This window comes from Ictalurus punctatus, chromosome 27, assembly GCF_001660625.3.
Source record: "Ictalurus punctatus breed USDA103 chromosome 27, Coco_2.0, whole genome shotgun sequence".
In the NCBI taxonomy this organism is placed as follows: Eukaryota; Metazoa; Chordata; class Actinopteri; order Siluriformes; family Ictaluridae; genus Ictalurus; species Ictalurus punctatus.
The window spans coordinates 9,503,314-9,524,928 of record NC_030442.2 but is presented as its reverse complement, the minus strand read 5'-3'; the positions used below and the strand labels follow the sequence as shown (position 1 = coordinate 9,524,928).

Genomic DNA, 21,615 nt, shown 5'->3' with positions numbered 1-21,615 from the left:
GCACAAGGCAAGGGACACCCTGGACAGGGTGCCAACCCACCACAGGGCACAATCTCACACACATTCACACACACACACACACACACACACACACACAATCTGATACACTGTTTTGGTACAACAATCAAAGAATAAATGCTCGAGGTGGATGAACCTGTTTGATCAGCCCCCCAGTATGTTAGCTAGCTTGATGAGTCTCTCTAGAAATCTACCTAACCGAGTACCCACCCAGTATTACATGATTTACATTATGTTATAATATTTACTTATTAGATCAAATAAGTAGCTCTTCCATATGATGTTTAGAAGCTAATAAAAATGTTCCCCACTCAGATCAGGTAAATATCCCTCCGGTCAACAATTCATTACCCAAATGTGTAATGAACCCAGAGAAAGAAAAATATAGCCACATTTGCCAAGCTTTTGCCATAAATGTATGTTTATTGATGTATAAAATGACAATGACATACCAGAGACTGCTGTTATACTATTACTGCTATTATTATTACTATTATTATTACTATTCGTCCATGTTTTAAAGTGAGTTGACAGCCATCAGTTATGACAAACCCTAATCTACCCTTACCCTTAGCTACTCCCAGTGCATTTCATGGACACATTTGAATAAAGTCCACCTGAATTTAGCTAATCATTTTTCTTCCAGATCAGATTTCACCAGTTTGCATAACTAGTTTGCCGGGTGTCCAAAGCAGTCAAGTGAATGCAGTGCAGTGAGTTAGAAGCAGACATGTCGTGTTACACTGTAGGTGGTTAAGCTTCCCTGACTTTTCCTCTTAATGTTAATTCAGTGCTAGTGGGTTATCATGCGAGTGCACTCACACTGGGTGGCACCATCCATCATCCATCGACCATAACGTGCAGAGCACAAGCTTAGTCAGAGATTCACTCATGTGCAACCTCTTCTCTCTCCTCTCTCTCTCTCTCTCTGTCTCTCTCTGTGTCTCCAAAGTGCTGTGCATGGCACCCATTCAAAGCATTAGTTATCTGCTCACTGCAGGGGTCCAGCTTGTATGATTCTTCTCCACCTCCCTCCTCACTTCTCCTTAGGCATCTCCCAGGAGATGCACAGCTCGCTTTCAGAAATGTTAGCAAATTCCCTGAGGACCCAGCTGCATCTTGCACCACCTGCAGACTACTGCATGGACTCATCTCCCTTTACATGCATCATCTTCCTTTATCACCCCTAGAGCCTTAGCTCATGACCTGTGCCGAACACTACTGACGTATCTGCTCAAGAAGCAAACGAGACTGATTCATTATCGCCTGAATAACGAGCATCACCCGTGATTTCAGAGGTTTCAAAGCTGTGAAAATGACATGCAAGCACATGAGAGCACAGATCTGCCTCAGCGTCAAAAGCAAAAGAAACTGGAGCTAGAATTTAGAACTTATTTTGACCTACCATTTGCCTGTGCTATTTTAAAGACACAAAGTTGTCTGTAATCGATAACCATTTAAGATGCGTTTTATGCTTCACCTTTTAAATCAGCTCTCTACTGCGAGGGAAAATCAGCTCAGGTTGAATTCTGACATAACCCTCATTAGTGCAACTTCACAGCAAGTCAGCGTGGGTTTTTTTTACCCTGCGTGCATGAAAATGCCAGAGATGACTTCATTAGCTCAGGAGGGGCCAGGCAGGGCAATGCTGCTGGCTGGGAGAGCCCTGTTCCCAAATGCCAAACTACTGATCTGCGTACGTGACTACCTGACACTCAACATCACCCCCGCCTTGGTGCAGACATGCATCTGCGAACACACATCTACACACTCACACACACACAACTGCATAGAGAATCTTGAATCGCAGACAAAAGCATAGGCAGTTGCAATTTTCAGGTCCCAACCCCCACATAATCTCTCTCACACACACACACAAACACTCGCACAAAGATTCCATACTATGCAAATGGAAACCAATGGGGGGTTCTGCTTGAGGCAAAACGAAATAAAAGGATAAGCGAAAAACAAAGACAGGTGACCTCCTGCTGAATGTCTGCAACTATGCTAATACAGTCATTGCTGGTTATTTATTCATTTATCCCTGCAAGGGAGGGACAGGTGGGGTATTCCAGCATCTGCCTCCCACTTCACACACAATAGAGCTGATACGAGGTTACATACAGCAGAAATCCAACAGACAGCTGGGGCAAAGGTTGACTAACCAGAAAAAAATAAACTGTGCCAGAAGACTGACGACTCTCATATTCATGCAAAACTCTGCATATATACAGAAAACAATGTTTTACTGTACATGCAGAGAAACTTGGTACTTTCTAAGAGGTCGCTCTCTTTACTTTAAGTTCTCTCATCATCGCAGAACACCTCTCCTATACACAAAAAACTCTGAGATCACTCCCCCTGAAGGCAAATAGCAAAATCTTCACCTAATTAGGCCAATCATGTCATGTTCCCATGACAACAGTACCTTGAGAAAAGCTGAAAAAAAAATGATTAAAAAAAACAAGAAACAAACAAGGTTCCTTGGTGACTTTTAGAACAAATGAATCAAAGTTATACTACAGGAGAATCCTGAAGGCTTAATGGTTCCTGTGTCCTTGTATGTTTGCCAGAATTTGTTGTTGCCTCACAATGAAGCAGCAAATATAAATAAGTGTGGATCAATTTCACCACCGACAAATTCAAAGAAACGTCATAAAAACAACCACCAGCTGAAAGCATTAAGTATTTCTGAGAACAAATTTTTCCATCCATCCATCCATTTTCTGTACCGCTTATATCCTACACAGGGTCGCATGGAGTATGGAGCCTATCCCAAGGGACTTGGGGCACAAGGTGAGGGACACCCTGGATGGGGTGCCAACCCATCGCAGGGTACAATCGCACACACAATCACACGCCCATTCACAAACTATGGACAATTCAGAGATGCCAATTAGCCTACAATGCATGTCTTTGGACTGGGGGAGGAAACCGGAGGACCTAGAGGAAACTCCTGAAGGGAAAGTGGGAATCGGACCCCCAACCCTGGAGGTGTGAGGCAAATGTGCTAACCACTAAGCCACCGTGCTATTATAATCTCTGTAATTTATTCATATATAATTTGAATCACCATGCTTGTTGTAGGTAAGCTCTTCAAGTACCATAATCTTTTAATTTCACTGTTAATATTTTGAAAAGTAGCAGATTATATAGACATTTACTTTAATGTCTAGGTGAATACAGTCTTGCAGGTTCAGCTACTGGTTAGAAGCTAAACAGGCCTTATGTGGCCAACTAACCACCAGCATAACTATTGTATGACAGTGGAATCAACCATTCATGCTTTCATTTCCAATAAGGTGGAACCATTTTTGAGAAAAAGTCACTCCAGGCCAAGATACACCACTGACTGCCAATGCCATCTATAGCCTAACTATTACCTCCCTTGATTTATGTAAACATACATTTTACGTCCAGCCAGTGCCACTTCTGTGTTGACAATGACAGCTATGAGCTTCTGAAATCAAGTCAACAAATTCAGTCCTGAGAGTACATGTACTATACACAGTGATTTCCTAATATACAAATATTTTCCACACCATGATCTATTAAATGAAAAAACCTACAACACTCTTTTAAAAAAAAAAAAGGTAGTCTAAGGGATTCTTTGGTTCGTCACTCTGATGACAACCTTTAGCAATATAAGGCAGAACCCTAAAACAGAGTATTTCCCTATCAGAAGGTTATAAGTACAAGGCCCAACCAATAACTATCCAAAGAGCACTTATTAAAAACCCTTATTTCTCAAGATTATGACCTGAAATGCAGGGCTCACCACTGGGCACATCTGTACAAACATGGTCTCCATGGAAATCCCAGTGTTGCAGATTAGAGCTCCCTTGTGTAATCATACAGCACTTTACCGTAATGAATTAAATAAGCAACATCTCCGTAGGTGGCAGGTGTAGCTTTACCTCCTACCAAGAATAGTGAGAACAGCTGGGGAAGAGAGCCCAGGGACTCCAGTCATACAATTACAGCCTTCAGCCAATCACCTCCATCTACATCCCAACCGGCCTACGGTCCTCCAGAAGTTAATGAACCATTAACCATATAATGAAGCCAATATGAGAACGGTTAAAGATGGCACATAATGGTAAGTGGGTCAAAACTTTGAGCTGCACTTTCCATTTGAAACCTCACCTTTTGTTAGAATAAAAAAGAGCATCAGCAGAAATGGCGAAAGCCAGTAATTGGGAGCAAATCGCTTTTTTTGCTGAGTCAGCAGACCTTTACAGAAGAGCATTGTTGGTCGTCTATATCAGGGAAGCGGGGGGGTTGAATCACAGTCCTGCATGCACAAGGACCTTGTAGTAGACAATAAGAGACTGTGTGACGTTGTCACAGGGAAGAAATATAAAAAACTGCAGTTTTATCAACAGAAATGATCAGATGGCATCAAGTCTCTGTTCATGTTGATCGGGGGTTTTGTTGTGTTGATTTTTCCAGTCTAATCAGACAGTCTATGATGATGGGCTTGTTTTCTGACAGTAGCTCACAAATTGCAGTGCACCGTCTTGGGCTTTCAGAGGTAATAGATGTTCACTCGATGAGACAGCGACTCATATGAGGACAAACTGTTATTGCTCATAAAACACATGTTCATGAGCGTGTCACTTAAAACAGAGCATGTAACAGAGCAAGGCTCGAGGGCTGCATGAAATTGCATCCACTTTTACATCAATTAACTTCAAATCAGTCACATCTGGTTGTTCCTAGGTATTGCAACTGCACCCTATCAAAGGCAATTACCCTTAATCAGATTATGGACCATTCATTTCCCATCAGACCCCAGGCAAGGTTTCCTAAAAATGATCAATTAGTTCAAACACATGGATGTGGATATGAACAGCGCATGTGTTTATGGGTATGTGTGTGTGTGTGTGTGTGTGTGTGTGTGTGGGGCGCAGTGAGTATAGGCACTGACTTTCATCAAAAGGACAAGAGGTACAGAGTGCTGCAACATGGTGCGACGCTCATCAGTAGTCACTGTTCACATCGCTAGTCAGCGTGAAAGTTGTCACGTTCCATTCATACCGCACTGCAATGCCTCATTCTAAACCGAGGATGACAACACAGGTTTGCGGCTAACCTCGGCTGAACTTTGAACAATCAGCGTCAAATCTTCAGGTCTGTAGGATTTAATGTTTGGCTTCTGACCACAAGCTGTAAAATATATTTTGAAAAATTCTATTTTGGACTCAGAGCATCCATGCTAATCACTTTATGTGGACCAAAGAAACCCTAGACAGCTGTCTAGCATCACAAAGATTACATTTGGCCTCAGTGCAGCCCAAACAACTCAGGAGACCACAGTGAGAAACTCCACTACTACTACTAATAATAATAGTCAGCATCATCATCATAAATGATCACCATTAGATAGATAGATAGATAGATAGATAGATAGATAGATAGATAGATAGATAGATAGATAATTTATTGGTCATGAAAGAGGAAATTTGTTTCCACCGTGGGTGTGTAGAAAAACAAAAACATAACAACATCATACATATAAACATAATCACAGGCATTGAGGGGAGAAGGGGACAAAAAGAAAAACATCAGGATCATCATACAACAAATACATCTGGCATCACAATGGCTGAGTACCTATGTGTTTAACGCTCGTATAGCCATAGGAACAAAACTCCTACCATAGCTGGCCTTTCTGCACATGGGTAGCCTATACCTGCAGCCAGAAGGAAGGGGGTTGAAATATTGATAAAGTGGGTGGTTTGGGTCATTCAAAATTTTATGTGCCTTCCGGAGCATATATGAATTGACACAGTCCGATAAATTGGGGGTGGGAATACCAATCATTTTTCTCGTTAAATTAGTTATTTTCAAAAGTTTGTTCTTATTGGTTACTGTTAGCATATGGAAAACACAAATGGCACCATACATAAGAACCAGTTCAATAATACTTCAGTACAGAAGAAGAAGCAGACCAGGATGAACAGACAGATATTTAAGTTTACGAATAACTGTGAGTCTCTGTTGACAGCACTTGTAAATACCTAGAGTGTGCTGATTGAAGTTGAGATGTTTATCCAATGTAATGCCCAGATATCTGAAATGCTCCACACTTTCAACCATCTCTCCGTTAATGGTAATACTGGAAGGATGGGTAAGTGTTTTGGTAGAGCTAAAAACCAGTTCCTTAGTCTTTTTGATATTAAGATGGAGAAAATTATCATCAGACCATGTACTAAAATGTGCTATGGAGTGTTGACAGTCCAAAAAAGAATCTGCACATTTAAAGTAATGAGTGGTGGTGACTGAATTCTGACAGCCATTTGTATAGAGAATATAAAGAAGTGGATTAAGTACACACCCCTGAGGGGCACCAGCATTGAGAACAATAATGGGTGATAATGCATTGTCCACCTTTACCACTTGTGGTCTATTAGAAAGGAAATTATAAATTCAGTGTACTTGTTGTGATGGGACTTGCAGTCACTCTAGTTTCCTGATTACCTGATGATGCTGAATTGAGTTAAAGGCAGAGCTAAAGTCAATGAAAAGAAGTCTGGCATAGTTTCCAGGAATATCCAGGTGTTGAAGTAGACGCCTAATTAATTAGAAGCAATGCTATGAAACTGATGAGAAAGACCCTGTAATTGTAATTTATTGGATATGTAACACACACTAAGGTTGCTTTCACATATGCAGTGTTTAGTCTATTAAAATTAAACCCTTCTGCACTGTCCCACTTTTTGCGGTTCATCAACAGGTGAGGACACAGACGTCACATTCAGGTGCAGACCAAAACAAAAAAAAGGCCAAAACAAAGGACAAAGTTGTAGCACAGCTGGAATACAATGTGTTCTGGATGTTTGCACCGACAAACAACAACAACAAAAAAAGGTGGATTTGAACTAGTTCTTTTTGTGATGTCTACACATACTTGGCTTACAGGCTTTGCTTACCTTTTTCAATTCTTGTCTTTCTGACCAATGACTGAAAGAGTTCTTACGAGTACATATTTAACCCTACACACCTCTCAACCAACTTTTTAAAAAAATTTTTTTTTAAATGTTGGCTCTTTTAATTATATACAGTGTGAAAGCACACCAACAAATGGGTATAAATCGGTCTAATATGTGTGAAAGCATCCTAAGGCGCTGATTTATTAAGATCCCAGATAACGAGTGCTAATTTGCGGGTGTAATCTGATAAATAGCTTGTGCAGTTAATGGGTGTGTTACAGATGATTTAGAAAGAATAATTGTGTAAATGATGTTCCGTAAAAAAGTAGAGGGAGGAAATGCTCTCAATAGCCATAGCAAATTCAGTGCAATCTTCCATCAAACCTATTAGTTTTTGTGTGTGTGTGTGTGTGTGTGTGTGTGAATGGTATCACGTTTGCATGTGTGTTTAATCAGTAAATACTTTATAAATGCAGGCTCTATGAGTGAATGTATGAGGATGCTTACTGTATGGGTCAAATATAAATGTACAGTAAACAGTAAATATGGACCTGAATTTGAAGTCATATACAGTAGTCAATGAAATATGATTATACCACAATGTAAATTATGAGTCATGAAAACTCAAAAGAAAACAGATCTTTGGTTCCGTTACAATTACATGTATTGTTTGTGCTTGTCTGAAAGGTTACTGCATTACTATCAAGTAAATCTATTCAGAAAAGACATTTAAAAAAACAGAGGCATGTACATAAACCAAACACTTAAAATGACCTTACCTTCATCAATACTGATTCGCTGAGTTTTTCCCGGTTCACGATCTTTATGGCGACTTTCTGACACGTGACACAGTGAACCCCCAACTTCACCAAGCCTAAGACAAAAGAAAGGAGATGAAGAAAAAAAAAAAAGTTATAAAAGTGTTTCAACAAAAGAATGCTCAGTGGCAATAAAGAGCTTCTCTCAGCACTTTGATCTGAAATGAAAATTGTCTCCATCATGCGTAAAATGAATACGCCAGCGCACTTTTCAAAAAAGCACGGTAAATGTCAGAGAACATACATAAACAAAAACAAGGCCAGATCAATGAAGGAAATCCCTGAACAGCTTTCTGTCAGAGCAATCATAAAAAAGAAGCTGCTTCTTCACTCAAAGCCCAACAGCCCAGCCCATATATCACACGCCGTCTCGAAATGCCACGGCTTTACATTTTTTTTTTTATTACCGCCATGCGTTTTTTTTTGGGGGGTTCGGGGGGCAGCCTCTGCATATCAAACTGTTGATTTCCCTGCAGACTTACCCACAAGGCTGAGGGGCTGTACACATCTGACGTGTCCCTGCCTCTCTTTTATGTCCATGTGTCATTCGAGCCTGAAGGGCAGCGTAAAGCCAATGTCTCCTTCATTCCCTGTTAAAGGTGTGATGCGATGTAGGATCCTGCATCCAGGGACTGAATGAATATTTCATCTCTGTGTAATTGCCTTTAACAGACGTGTCTCAAGGCAGAACGATACACATGGACTAATATAGTAGGGTGTAAAGGTCATAGTGCACTATAAAGTGTGGCACACAGTATAATTCAGTAGATCTGAATCACACACTATAAAATTAACATTAATCTTCATTAATCTCTCAACATTAACTTTTATTCTTAAAATGCAAGTCATGTAACGACTGTGTACTTTCGCTAGGTAGTTTATTAAGCGAAAATATTGTGCTGTGTCTGTTTTTGCCTGTTTTTTTTCATATCTAAGTTAATAAAAATGGCCTAATTTCTAATAGATATGTGGTATTTTATTTCAGCACAGGCAGAATAATGTGTCAGCTGACTATCCATTCATCTCGCCATGTTCTGTACTGCAAACTCCACGCATGCAGATCGAATGTGGGAATCAGACCCCCAACACTGGAGGTGCGAGGCAAACTATAAAATATCACTGTTATATTCAAAAGAACTTTTTTTTAAAAAAAATATTTATTTATTTTTGACTAATTGGTGTCATGTTATATGTTGCCAAAAGCCTTGGGATTATTTTGGTACCAAAACAAACACAATACAACACACAGATCAAGACTCATATGCATTTAATTTATAGTAATCCCAATTGCTTCCAAATCTCAGCAGTTCATTAACAAATTTACTTTTAGTGATCTCCACTGCTCTCAGTGATAACCTTGTTGATTCTGTCCTGTGTCTGATACAAGCTTCTCCCCCTTCTGTTTCCCTATGCAGATTAGTGCGAAAAGTTTTCTCGTCATATATATCCCATCATTTGACACAGTATACTTGCTATAGTATATTTCTTTGCATTTCTCCGTGTGAACACACTAGACAGTTATGTATACGCATAAGCAGTCTAGAGTAGTACATAAGAATGTGATTTGAGATACAGCCATACATATGAAACAGGCTGATGTCAAAATCAGGTGTTAATCATTTAAAGTTGCACACATCATATTCGGACCTCAGACGTAACTACGTATTTACATGCTACTAAAAAACCCCCAACACATTACCGAACACACTGCATGAGGACTGAATACTTGAGAATCTCCAGGAAGTATTTTTATACAAATTAAATTAAGAACAATACTTATTTAAAGTGAGCTGGAACTATAGCGGATGAGTGCTTTGTCAGATTATCTTTTAAACCGTGGGCCTGTTTTGGGTTTTTTTAAAACAGGAAAGCACATTAACCAGAATTAACCCAGACGCTGGCACTATTTTATCAACAGGAACAAATTAGTGAATTAAAAGCATGATAAAACAGTGTACACTGCACACACAAATGATGATTTCTTGACCTGGATTTAGTCTCTCATGGCCTCATTAATTTGTGTGCACAACTAAGATAACTGTCAGCATACAGTCATACATATTTAATAAATATTTTCCGTAGCTTATTCAGTAGATACAGCTTTTTTTCCCACCCTGACCTAAAGTTTATGTTTTTTTGCTGCTGTACTTCAAGACCATTGTGCAAAAAATATGTTTTGTTGGATCACGTGCTATTTTATAAGCTGCCGAATAATAAGGGTGGAAGCCATATTGTTAAATTAAACCAAATTTACAGCTACTAGCATGATAAGTACAATTAACACAACATAAATGATTAGTATAGTAGGCTCTTATTAGATGTTTATTTGAATGTTTGCCACCTTCTCATTCATGTATCATCATATTAGTCTTTCTTTTTATTTGATTTTTTTTTCTTCTATGTTTAACTTATATTGCCTAGTAGAAGGTGAAGCTTAAAAGTGTATGTATGTGAACAACTATCACCTGTACGAAACCTTACAGCCAGTATAAGGAAAAAAAGAAAATGGCTTTAAGAAGCCACGTGCTGCTCTTCTGCAGCGATGCACTGAAAGCCTCCAAGAATTCATTATTCAAACAGTAGGCATGTACAAGTAAACATGAACATGAAGTGTCCATTCTTGCACAATATGGAAACATACTGAAGGCTGTCCAGAAAACATACAAACTCTGTTTGGATGCTAATCTGGATTTCAGTCAAACATTTCAATATGAATAAATGCATACGTAACAGGAAAATGAATGGCTCAACACATGTTAGTAAGAGAGAGTGGGAGTGCAAGGGCATCCGCACAAAGAGCGGGCAAAACCTCCACGCAGCCTAGGAAACATATCCACATATGTTAGCATATGCATGCCAAATTACAGCGTATCATTCAAGCACACACACACACACACACACACACACACACACACACTATTTCTGCAAAGAAATGCTATGATTTCCTATGATTTCATCATTAGAACGCCAACATTTAGCTATCCAAGGGCAGGAATCCAAGAGAACAAAATTGGCCATGCTCTTTTGGGTAAGTGGGATGGCATACCCTCTCTCCCCTGTCAATCACAGCATCACTTGCCAATCATGGCCATCTGTGAGCTCATGAATGCGGAAGGGGACGGACAGCGCTCACCTCCGAGTGTGTTGTGCCGTCCCGTGAGCAGCAGTTTGAAAAGATGCGTTTGGCTGGCTTCATGCGCCTCATAGGAAGCATGTCTTAAGGGGAGTTCACACATAAAGCGACTCACAGCAACAATGCGACCGGAGACCATTCATTTTCAGTGAGAGCTAGCGACTTCCGGCGACGTGAGCGACAGAAACTGTTGGCTACTGGATGGTGACAAAGTTGATAAAAGTTTAACTTTTTGCAAATGTGGAGCAACTTGGTGCAGCAACTACCAATGGGAGTGAAGACAGTAGACAGTAGAGCACATGTGATCTGTCTCCTATTGGATACTGTAGTGCAGAAAAGATGGAGGAAAAATGTACTCTATATGAAAATTAACCGTGTCGACAATCTGTGACACGACAAATAGCATACCATACCATGACTGGCTGAGTAACTTTACCGCATAGGCAATCAGATGTGCTTGATTATATCCTAAAAGAATGCATTTCAAACTGAGTCCCATCCAGAATAAAATACTGCTGGAACCGGACCTCATCCAGCAGCAGCTCCTGTACCAGCCAGTGGTACTCCCCATGCTGCCTGCAAGTCCGAACTGTTTCATGGACCCTGACGCTTGCACTTTCGCCGCAGATTTCGGCTGCAATGGCAAAGAGCACACACTGCTTCTCCTTCATCACGTAGGATATGATACACTGGTGAATTTTATATACAAATGCTCTCACTTCAGAATGTTTCATTTTAGGGGCAAGAAAAGTGTTCTGTTGTCAAACGTGTAATGCTAGTTGTGCCACCCACTGATGTTACTATGATGTTACTATGGCAACCAGTAGTAGGAACACCTATTGGCAATTTCATATTACATCTACTGGCAAGTTAGAGTGATAAAATCGCTGGATGTGTGAATGTACAGTTAGCTCTCATCATCCCTTGTGGATGGGGGAAATAAACGAATATATTTAGGGGTTGTGTACCAATTGGCCATCCAAAAGCAACCTTAACGAGTTAGCCATATCTCATAACAGTGCTTGTATTCGCACATTTATGCTTCATCACTTGCACATGTACGCTACCGATTTCTGTGGGGTGTTAAGAATAAAACATTTGAGAAATGCTAATTTAAAGTACTCAGTTCTGGAAATCAGGACTTCACCTATAAACCACTGATATGTAGTCTCAGCTTTTCCCTTTTGTCTATGATCATTTCTTTTAATATTAAAGCCAGATGTGTGCAATTATAATTGTGTAGAAGTGTAGTTCTGCAGGCTACTACGAGAGTGCATATGAATTTCCTACTAAGGGTATTACACTAACTACAGGGAACATGTCTTCATTATCTAAGGAGAAGTTCATGGAATCTCATGTTTGAGATTCTGCTAGAGATAATGAGAGAATCTGCACGCTTTGACCTTCTTCAGTCACTGTGCTGCACAGATAAACAGATCAACATCACTGAGTCAAACATTTCTCCCAGCAGGTCAACATGCAGTGTTCTTGTCATTTTTACAGAGAGAAACAACACTCTTCCATGAGAGATTTGTCCGCTAACACTCTGCCGATAATTCCAAGAGCTGAAATCTCATGGCGGAGACATGTGTGAACAGAACTGTCGAATCTTAACGTAAAACTGAGAACGCAGGGGAGAAAAAATGGGCAGATTAACAAAACGGAAAAATCAAGAAATGAGACACAAAGTGGAGAATGAGGTAAAGCCTTGAGAATTAAAGCAGTACTGATTTCACTGACAAGGTGCTGGTGCTTTTTCTCCAGCTAGTGCCTGATCATGAACCAGGTCTGGGTTTCCACTACAAAAGAGTCAGCTCTTGATCAGCAACTTCTGTTTGTTTCTTGAAACCAAATGCTTTTTTGGTTTGGGGAAGCACCATTACATTGGCATGACAAAAACTTAAAGCTGCAGTACAGAACTTTTTTTGTTAAAATGAACAAAAATCAATTATTGAGCAAGTACGTTCAACACAGTCTCCTTACCTTAACCTGATTCACAACGGTAAGCTTATAATAATGATCTATATATTGAGCTGTGATGAGATACACTCGTCCCAGTGATTCTCCCATTCCTGGAAACATTTCCTGTAGTCATCTTCTGTCATGATGTCTAAAGCCACCTGCGTTTTCTTTCTGGATTTCCTCCACGGTGGTAAATCTTTTCCACTTCACTCTCATTTTTAATTTTGGGAACAAAAAGAAATCGCACAGAGTGAGATTTGATGAATATGGTGGTGGGTGTGCAGGTGCATTGTCCTGGTGCAAAGTCCAGTTCTGGTTGCACCACTTCTTTGGACGTTTTTTTCCCCCCGTTATGCTTTCTCGTAGATGCCTAAGCACTTCAATGTAAAATCACTTAGGTGTGCACGCCCAGTGCGCACACCACATTCGAATTCTGGGAATTTTTGAGTACCCCCTTGTACCCTAAACTGGGCACTTTGTAGATGAACCTCATTTGTAAGCATGTTACATATTAAAGTTAATCCAATCCAAAGTTGGAGCACGGAGCATGCTTTGGTGCCAATGTTACAATAACAACAAGAAGCATGCGAGTCTGCTTTTTAATCCGTCTCAGCCAAACGTCATTCAAGTGTGATTATTAAACAAACACCAAGATATAGATGCTGAAGACTTTGCATTTGACTGTGGCAGGTAGAATAGGTTCTCAAAAGTGCAACTTGTAGAAATTCTCCACGGTTATTATTTTCGTTAAGGAGTGTGCAATTTCTCAGTCAGTCAGTCAGTCAGGTAGTCAGTCAAGAAGTCAGTCAGTCAGCAAGTCAGTCAGTCAGGAAGTCAGTCAGGAAATCACTCAGTCAGTCATTCAGGAAGTCAGGAACTCAGTTAGTCAGGAAGGAAGGAAGGAAGGAAGGAAGGAAGGAAGGAAGGAAGTCAGTCAGGAACTCATGAAGTCAGTCAGTCAGTCAGTCAGGAAGTCTGTGCGTCAGTCAATCAGGTAGCCAGTCAGGAACTCAATCAGTTAGTCAGGAAGTCAGGATGTCAGTCAGTCAGGAAGTTAGTAAGGAATTTAGGAAGGCCGTCAGGAAAGAAGGAAGGAAGGAATTTAGTCAGTCAGTCAGTCAGGAAGGAAGGAAGGATGAGAAGGAAGGAAGGAAGGAAGGAAAAAGAAATGAGCATACATCCCAACAAAGGTATAAAATTGAACTGCCTTAGGAATGGCACTGACGGCTTTTAACCAATCAGTATATGAAAGTTCATGGGTTATACATAGTTACTGCCTGTGACCTTTAGCCAAATCATCAGTGCATCAGTGATGAGCAGGGATTCCCCCATCAACTTCCTCTACTGATGTCTTTCATATTCCCCCTCCTTTTGTCTCTCTCACACACATTCTAACATCACCTCTTTTAACTGCACAGAATTTCACTACTGAGTATCTGTATTGAGTTTCTTGATTGTCTCCTATTTCCATCTCAGCTTCTGCAGACAATAGTACTCACACTCTAGCTGTGTCAAGGCTCTGCGGTCTCACTGATCTATATTTGATTAATACACTCAGTGTCAGCATAAAGGCTTTGTAATTAAGCAGACACCGAAGCGAATGCAGCCTGGTCGAGTCCAAATGAAATGTGTGAAAACTATTTTACGTACAGGCTGCATGTATAATGCATTGTGATCCATGTGTGATTTTCTCTTTGTTATGGTTTACGGCCAGCTTTTCTCTTTTTTTCATCGACAAACTGTATTTCACAACTTTGCAACACCATATGTGCATCTGTTATGACCCGATTTCTACAAAGCATTATTCTGTAGAAATGTGTAGGTTTCTATTTAGCTCCCTATCTAACAATACTCAGAATACTGACATAACAACAGAATAATTTTTAAACTTCTTCTATGATTGATTCCTATCATATAGACTGGTGTTCGGATCTGTTATGCCATTAGGAGAAAATGTACCTCTCACGCCTTACACGCCAGTTTACCCAACAGTTGTACAGAGGTGATAATATACTACATGCCTTTACAAGGTCCAGACTCCTGAGCTCTGGCCTGCTGGGAGGACGCTCACACACAAACCGACAGCATGGGTCATGATCCATAACAGTCACAGTTTGCTGATGCGTAGGTTTCATTCTTAACCACATACTGCCATATCAAAATTTGGCAAAAACTATAGCAAATTTAGAATGCACAAGTGATGCCGTACTATTAATAACATGATATAGAGAGTATATAATGATATAGACAGTATATAATTTTTAGCAGAGTTGTATTCTACTAGATGCATGTCAATATTTTTCTTTGAGTTTTCAGATGGTTTTCCCATCAAGAATTACACAAGATTATTATTTTCACTCAAGCATAAATAGACCCATATTTGCACAAGCATAAACAGGAAGACACTTCCCACTTCCTGGTTGGTCTCACACATCAAATACAACAGAAGTCAGATAAAAGGATATACACATTTATTTGACATGCTACAAAAATTTTCAAGTGCTGCCACATCACAGCTCCAGGGTCCTTGGTTTGATCCTGAATCATAATATATATACCATAAACTAAAAGCAATGAAATTACACGTGACAATTTTCTAATGATTCTGATTCGCAACTGATTCTGAAAGCTAGAAAATCAAGCTAAAATCCATCCATCCTTCCATCCATTGTCTGTACTGCTTAACCGACACAGGGTCACAAGGAGCCTGGAGCCTATTCCAGGGAACACCGGGCACAAGGCAGGGGACACCCTAGATGTGGTGCCAACCCATCGCTGGGCGCAATTACACACCCATTCACACACGACAAATAATTTAGAGATGCCAATCAGCCTGCATGTCTTTGGACTGAGGGAGGAAACCGGAGTACCCAGAGAAAACCCCCAAAGCACATGGAGAACATGCAAACTCTGCGCACACAGGGCAGAGGTGGGAATCGAACCCCCAACCATAGAGGTGCGAGGCAAATGTGTTAACCCCTTCAAGCTAAACTTGTGACAAATGTGAGCTAGTTTACAAGAAGTTAATTAGCTGGTGGTGAACTATTCATTAATATTTATACATCCTTTTCAGGGTAAAGGATAAAGTGTGAAAATGTCCCCAGGTTCAATTATTTATTACACTTTTGTGCATACATTATTTTAATGGTTTAAAATGACTGTACAGATGAACATTAATAACGAACGAATGAATGAATGGATGAAACCTAATGTAGTCTATTCATCTATGATGTTAGACATACATGTACCATCCTGAACCACTCACACTGGTCCAAAAGACATCTATAGAAATGGAATCTGATGAGCACTTTGTTCTTTCATGGGCAGCAGCAGCATCTACTCAAATGATGACATGCCACAGTCAGGCACAAGAACACACACCTCTGATACAGCCAGCAGCAAACCCAACGTATCATGTCCATTGTGGGGTTTTTTTCCCTGTCTGCGTTTTGGCAGTGAAAATCTTTCAATTAGGCCTTTTTATAGCTCCAGCCCGGAGGAAGGAGTATCTGGAGATCTCCATCAACCCACACACACACACACCATGATATCAGGGAGCTAACCATGTGTGTTCTGCAGGACTTTAAGAGGCTATTTTTTACCACACTAACATGCCAAGCATCTGTGCAGACCTGCATCACTGAGTATTTACTTTGCATTTTAAATGGTGTCTAGGGAACACACTGCCTGCTCAAATTTTAATCATTCCAATCACTCTGACCTACATGGAGCTGGACTTTTTTTTTTGGTACTTTAGGGAGATCTCCTCCTGCAAGAACTTGGTGATGAACAATTCATTGTAATAGTGTCTAATGTGGCATAGTACCCGAAACAGGCATTTTGGTTTTTATAAATGCCATGTATTCAGAATAACTTGGTCCAATTTACATTTTTCATTTTGGTTAAGTTAGGGCAAAGCAAGACAGATTTACAAAGGGAAAGTATGAAATAGCATCCTAATAAAGCAAATTCAATATTTATTCTAATCGCGTAATATTAGGAAGCTATTAGAATGTTAATTCTTGACTAAGTCTTGGAGTTTCACTTGTCATGACAGCACGGAGAGAGCAAGCGCAGTTTGCAGGTGACTGGTATTATGAGAAAAACCATTTGGAAACTCAACAATGTGCCATCTGGGCCTGTCAGTGCTATGATTGATGATAACCTAATCTAAAAATGAATCACAAACACACTAAATAAATGAAAAGAGGCCTGGCTTTGGTGCTCGCAAAAGTCTGCAATAAGTTTGACAACACTGTAAAAAGAAAAAAAATTGATACAGGCAAGATGTCATCACAAAAATGACTCCCACAACCACCCCTCCTCCCCCCTGCTCAGTTCGAGGTGCTTTTGCTCTCTCCCCACCTAAAGCGCTGTGTTAATGCAGCAGCCTATTGGAGATACAATCTGAAATACCATCTGGTTATTGCAAATGAATAGACATAATGGTACTTGCCTAAGGGGTGGCAGTGGCTTCTCGCTTACCCCTCCCCCCCCATTCCCCCACCTTCAAATATGGACTCCCATGGAGCTAACAGAGGGGGAACTCATCATGAACTGTTCCACGCTGAAGATGGTGAAAAAACAAATTGCACCAAAGGCAAGACTGGGAAAGATGATCTCCCTCATCATCATCATCATCATCATCATCATCATCATAACCTCTATGGTGCAAAGAATATATTTAGTCTAAGTGCATCTATTGTCTAATTGTAACAAAATCAATTCTGGTGGATATCACTAATTCTTTTGGGTAAACCCTCATCTCCCACAGCAATCATTTAATACTCAGCCAAGCTCATTCGTCACTCCCTAAAGGCTTGGAGAATCAATGAACTGGTGATTCCCACTGCAATTCCTAACACATTGTGAGCGTTTCTCAGATCACATAGTCCATGGTGCAAATGCAGCAGGTTTAGTGAGTTCTGAAGCCTCGAGGTGCAGCTTCCCATAAGCAAAAGAGCCAAGTACCAGACAGTTTTCCAGATGCTACCAGCTCTGATTACAAAAAATTAGGATATGGGCCAGCAGCATTAAATTTGTGTTTATTGCCCCTAACGAAAGTCAAGGGGAGCCAAATAGGTTCTCAAAGGACATTTGTGCCTCCTATTACGGTGCGAAAGTCGCCATGATGTCAGTGTTTGGCTCTGTTGACTGAGCAAGCCCAGAGAGTTGTTAAATCAGACCTAATAACTGAAGCAATTGCAACAAAAGAGAGAATTAGGACAATTTTTATTATGAGATTGCGCCATGATGGTGTACATCAATAATTACACTTGGCCTGGATAGTCATGTCCACACCCAGGATCATTTCTGGGATTGTTGGGGGAGGGTGTCATCATAGTTTAAACCAATTCTAATAACCTATTCTGTTGAACGGTTATTCAACACACAGCTTTCATTTGTGTTGAGAGTTCCCTTGAAGTAAACCCCAGTTCTCAGGAGAACAAGATATCGGTTCCCTGGATCACACCTGGGCTCAAAAAAAAGCTTTCATATTGAACCAGCCTATCTGTGCAAACAGACTTGAGTGGGGAAAAAAACCCTCAAGTGTAAAACTCTTATGATCTACCTGGACAACTCTCAGATCACACTGTCCATTGCTGCACACAACCTTGGGGTATATCTGGACAACCAATTATCATTCATTACTCACATTGTGGTCATGCAGGTTGCTTCTCAACAACTAATCGATAAAATCGATAATAATCTATTATGAAAATCGTTGTCAATGAATCTCATTATCGATTAGTTGGTCTGCGCATGGCACGGGGTACATTTACTCACTTCATTACTTCTGTGTCCCAAATAACGTACTATACACTTACACTATGCACTGTGACCTCTACCGTCTAGTGTATGAAGTTTAGAATTGTAGTATCGTCTTAAATGGAACGTCAGCGGGCTTTTTTACTAATGAAGTATAAGCTGTTTCCCAGTCCCAGTCAAAAGTTACCTTTTATTCCCAACATGACCTCAGTCACCATCAGACGGAGGCGTAATCGTCACGCGACTGAAGAAGAAAGTGTGTGACCTTCAAGTCCTCTAAGGCAGGTGGGCATTTTATAATAAACACCGCAGGGAAGATCAATCTTTATAAAGCGGAGATTGTGTAGCACTGAAGCACGACAGTGATGCACTAGCACAAAACTATGTTTGTGTCCAAAATAATGAGTCTTTATTGGTCACATATACAGTAGAGCACAGTGAAATTGTTTTCTTCACATACCCCAGCCTGTCAGGAAGTTGGGGTCAAAGTGCAGGCTCAGCCATGATATAGCACCTCTGGAACAAAGAGGGGCAAGAGCCTTACTCAAGGGCCCAACAGTGGCAGCTTGGCAGTGCTGGGGCTTGAACCCCTGACCTTCTAATCAGTAACCCAGCGCCTTAACCGCTAAGCCACCAGTTTGCAGTGTAACTTCTGTCGTTTATTATAACAGAAGTGATCTGTTAGTAACGAGCCCGCGTTGCTCCTCACTCGTGGTGTAGTGGGAGCGCAAGTAAGATCTGTAATATCTAATTAAAACACTATGATCAAAAGTAAGCACAAGTAAATCAATATGTCTAAAGGCAGCGAGTAACAGAAACCACAAGGTGCAGAGAAAGTGAGTTTTTATTATTCATTTAGGACTGTAGCTTAATTCAGTGCGTTTTGTGCATCCATAAACAGTAATGCATAAATACTATGACATATTATAAACTTATAAGTATTTATGCATTATTTATTATGGTTGCACAAAAAGCACTGAATTAAACTACAGCCCTAAATATATATTCTGGTGTGTGTGTGTGTGTGTGTGTGTATGTATTGGGTTCTTTTCAATCTTATATAATTGGACAAATGGTTGTGTAAAGTCTGAAGTTTACATTTGTAACGCTCAGTTTGTTGATTTTATTTGTGGAAGATAAATGCTACTGAAAGTTTGCCCCGCCATTAGTTGCAGCCCTAAACACAACAACATCAGGAGGATCCATGAAGGCCACTCAGTTGCTTGTTCAGTCCCTTGTCATCTTAAGACTAGGCCACTGGCTGGTCTATCTTTGCAGGTCATGCAACCCTTGTAGTCTTGAAAGCAATTGCAAGAATTGATTTCAATCTCCCCAATATCTCCCACATCACCCACTGCTGCATTCCCTCCAATGGCTTCCTGTAGCTGCCTACATCAGATTTAAAACACGGATGCTTACCAGCAAAGCCCACCTACCTTAAGGCACTTATCACACACCCAAAATTAATAAATATATTGATCACTGAAAAGAGTTTTCTCCTTCCTGACACCCAGTTCATGGAATAAACTTCCCCTGGCTGTCTGAAAGCTGAGTCAATGTCTTCAAACAAAGACTAAAGACCTACCTCTTCACCAAGCACTTGAATTAGCACTTAGTTTTTCTATTTAAAAAATATTCTGTCATGCTGTCCCTGACCTAGTGAACTAGCTTGAGGATAAGCTTTTGATAGATACTACAAAGCACTTCCATAGATCTTTGGGTCTTTCTACCTTCTAGAGTTTTGCAATCCACTACCAAAACCACAACCTGACTACATAAAGCCACAGCTTGCACCTATGAATGAAAATCCCAAGTTTTGCCAGTGAAATGTATGGAGAGCAGATTCCTGACTTATTGGCAATTCTAACTGACACAAATCCAAAGGTATCAATCTAACCCTTCCTCTTAGACTGGAATAGCAGCTATCAAAAGAGCCCTGAGCAGGATCTAAGCATCCGCTGAATCTATTAAATGTAGAGGTGCAGGGGGTGAAGTGTAAGGAGGTGACACACATGGCCACAATTGTAGGGCCCACTGACATCTCTTCCATGCTAATGCCATTGCCGTCGCCACTCAGGCTAAATCAATGTGTCAGCAGTGGCTAGCTCATTATCCTGCTGCCTACTGTGTATTACCAGCTCATTGCACTGATTTTTATTATCCAGATCTGCCTCCAACACATCACCTGCACTCATATGTGGTCTTTTTTATGCTTTCTCTCTCACTTTTTCCTCTTGCTGTGAATTCAGTAGGAACAAAGACATCTCCATAGAAATTCTTGGATCGTCAACTAGGAGGAGTGAGACTCTATAAGAAGAGAGAGGTACGCAAAGATAAGGTTTGCTGGTTAGAGTATGAATTAATGTGAGGATTTCTCAAGGGTGCCGTCTTGCCTGCTGACCAATGTGCTGACATACAAAATACAGTAAGCATTATTTTTAGCTCTGGATGCTCCTGTTGCCTCAGAAGAAAAATGGAACTGTTGGCCCGATAAGGTATGCCTACACCCAGGATGCTGTACTGTATGTGTAAAAATGTTTCTCTACAATATGACAGTTAATTTATATTTAGAAAGCAGATACACATATGTTCATGCATACAACCACTGAATACAGATCAGCAAAATCATACATCTTCATAAGTGCTAATGCGTTCCTTACTAACGTGCAGGTTACATGTGTACATCGTTAAATGAATCCAATGCCAGGCATTTGCGTCAGGTAATAAAGTAATGTGATTGAGGACATATGGAATTACATTAGAGACAGTCACTTATAACAGTTGAAGAGCTATCGACCCGCTTCCTGTTAGAATCGCCAGATTTACCACAGCGACACCTCACTGTCATTCCCCTGCTCCCAGGCTCCACCGATCAACTTATCCTGCTGCTGCGCCTCCAGCCAATGGGCTATTGATTAACTGACTTTGTTACTTCTCAAATGAGATTTAGTATGAGGGGATCAGAATCACTCTGAAGACC

At 40.5% G+C, this 21,615-nt stretch overlaps 1 protein-coding gene across 1 annotated transcript in view; it reads right to left on the bottom strand.

The window, feature by feature from the left end:
- The window catches only part of brsk2b (BR serine/threonine kinase 2b), a 177,622-nt gene that overhangs the window by 82,035 nt on the left and 73,972 nt on the right, over window positions 1-21,615 (bottom strand). The window contains exon 4 of the mRNA XM_053676633.1: window positions 7,733-7,827. Within this exon, the coding sequence (XP_053532608.1) occupies window positions 7,733-7,827 (95 nt within the window). The remainder of the gene's footprint in view (window positions 1-7,732; window positions 7,828-21,615) is intronic.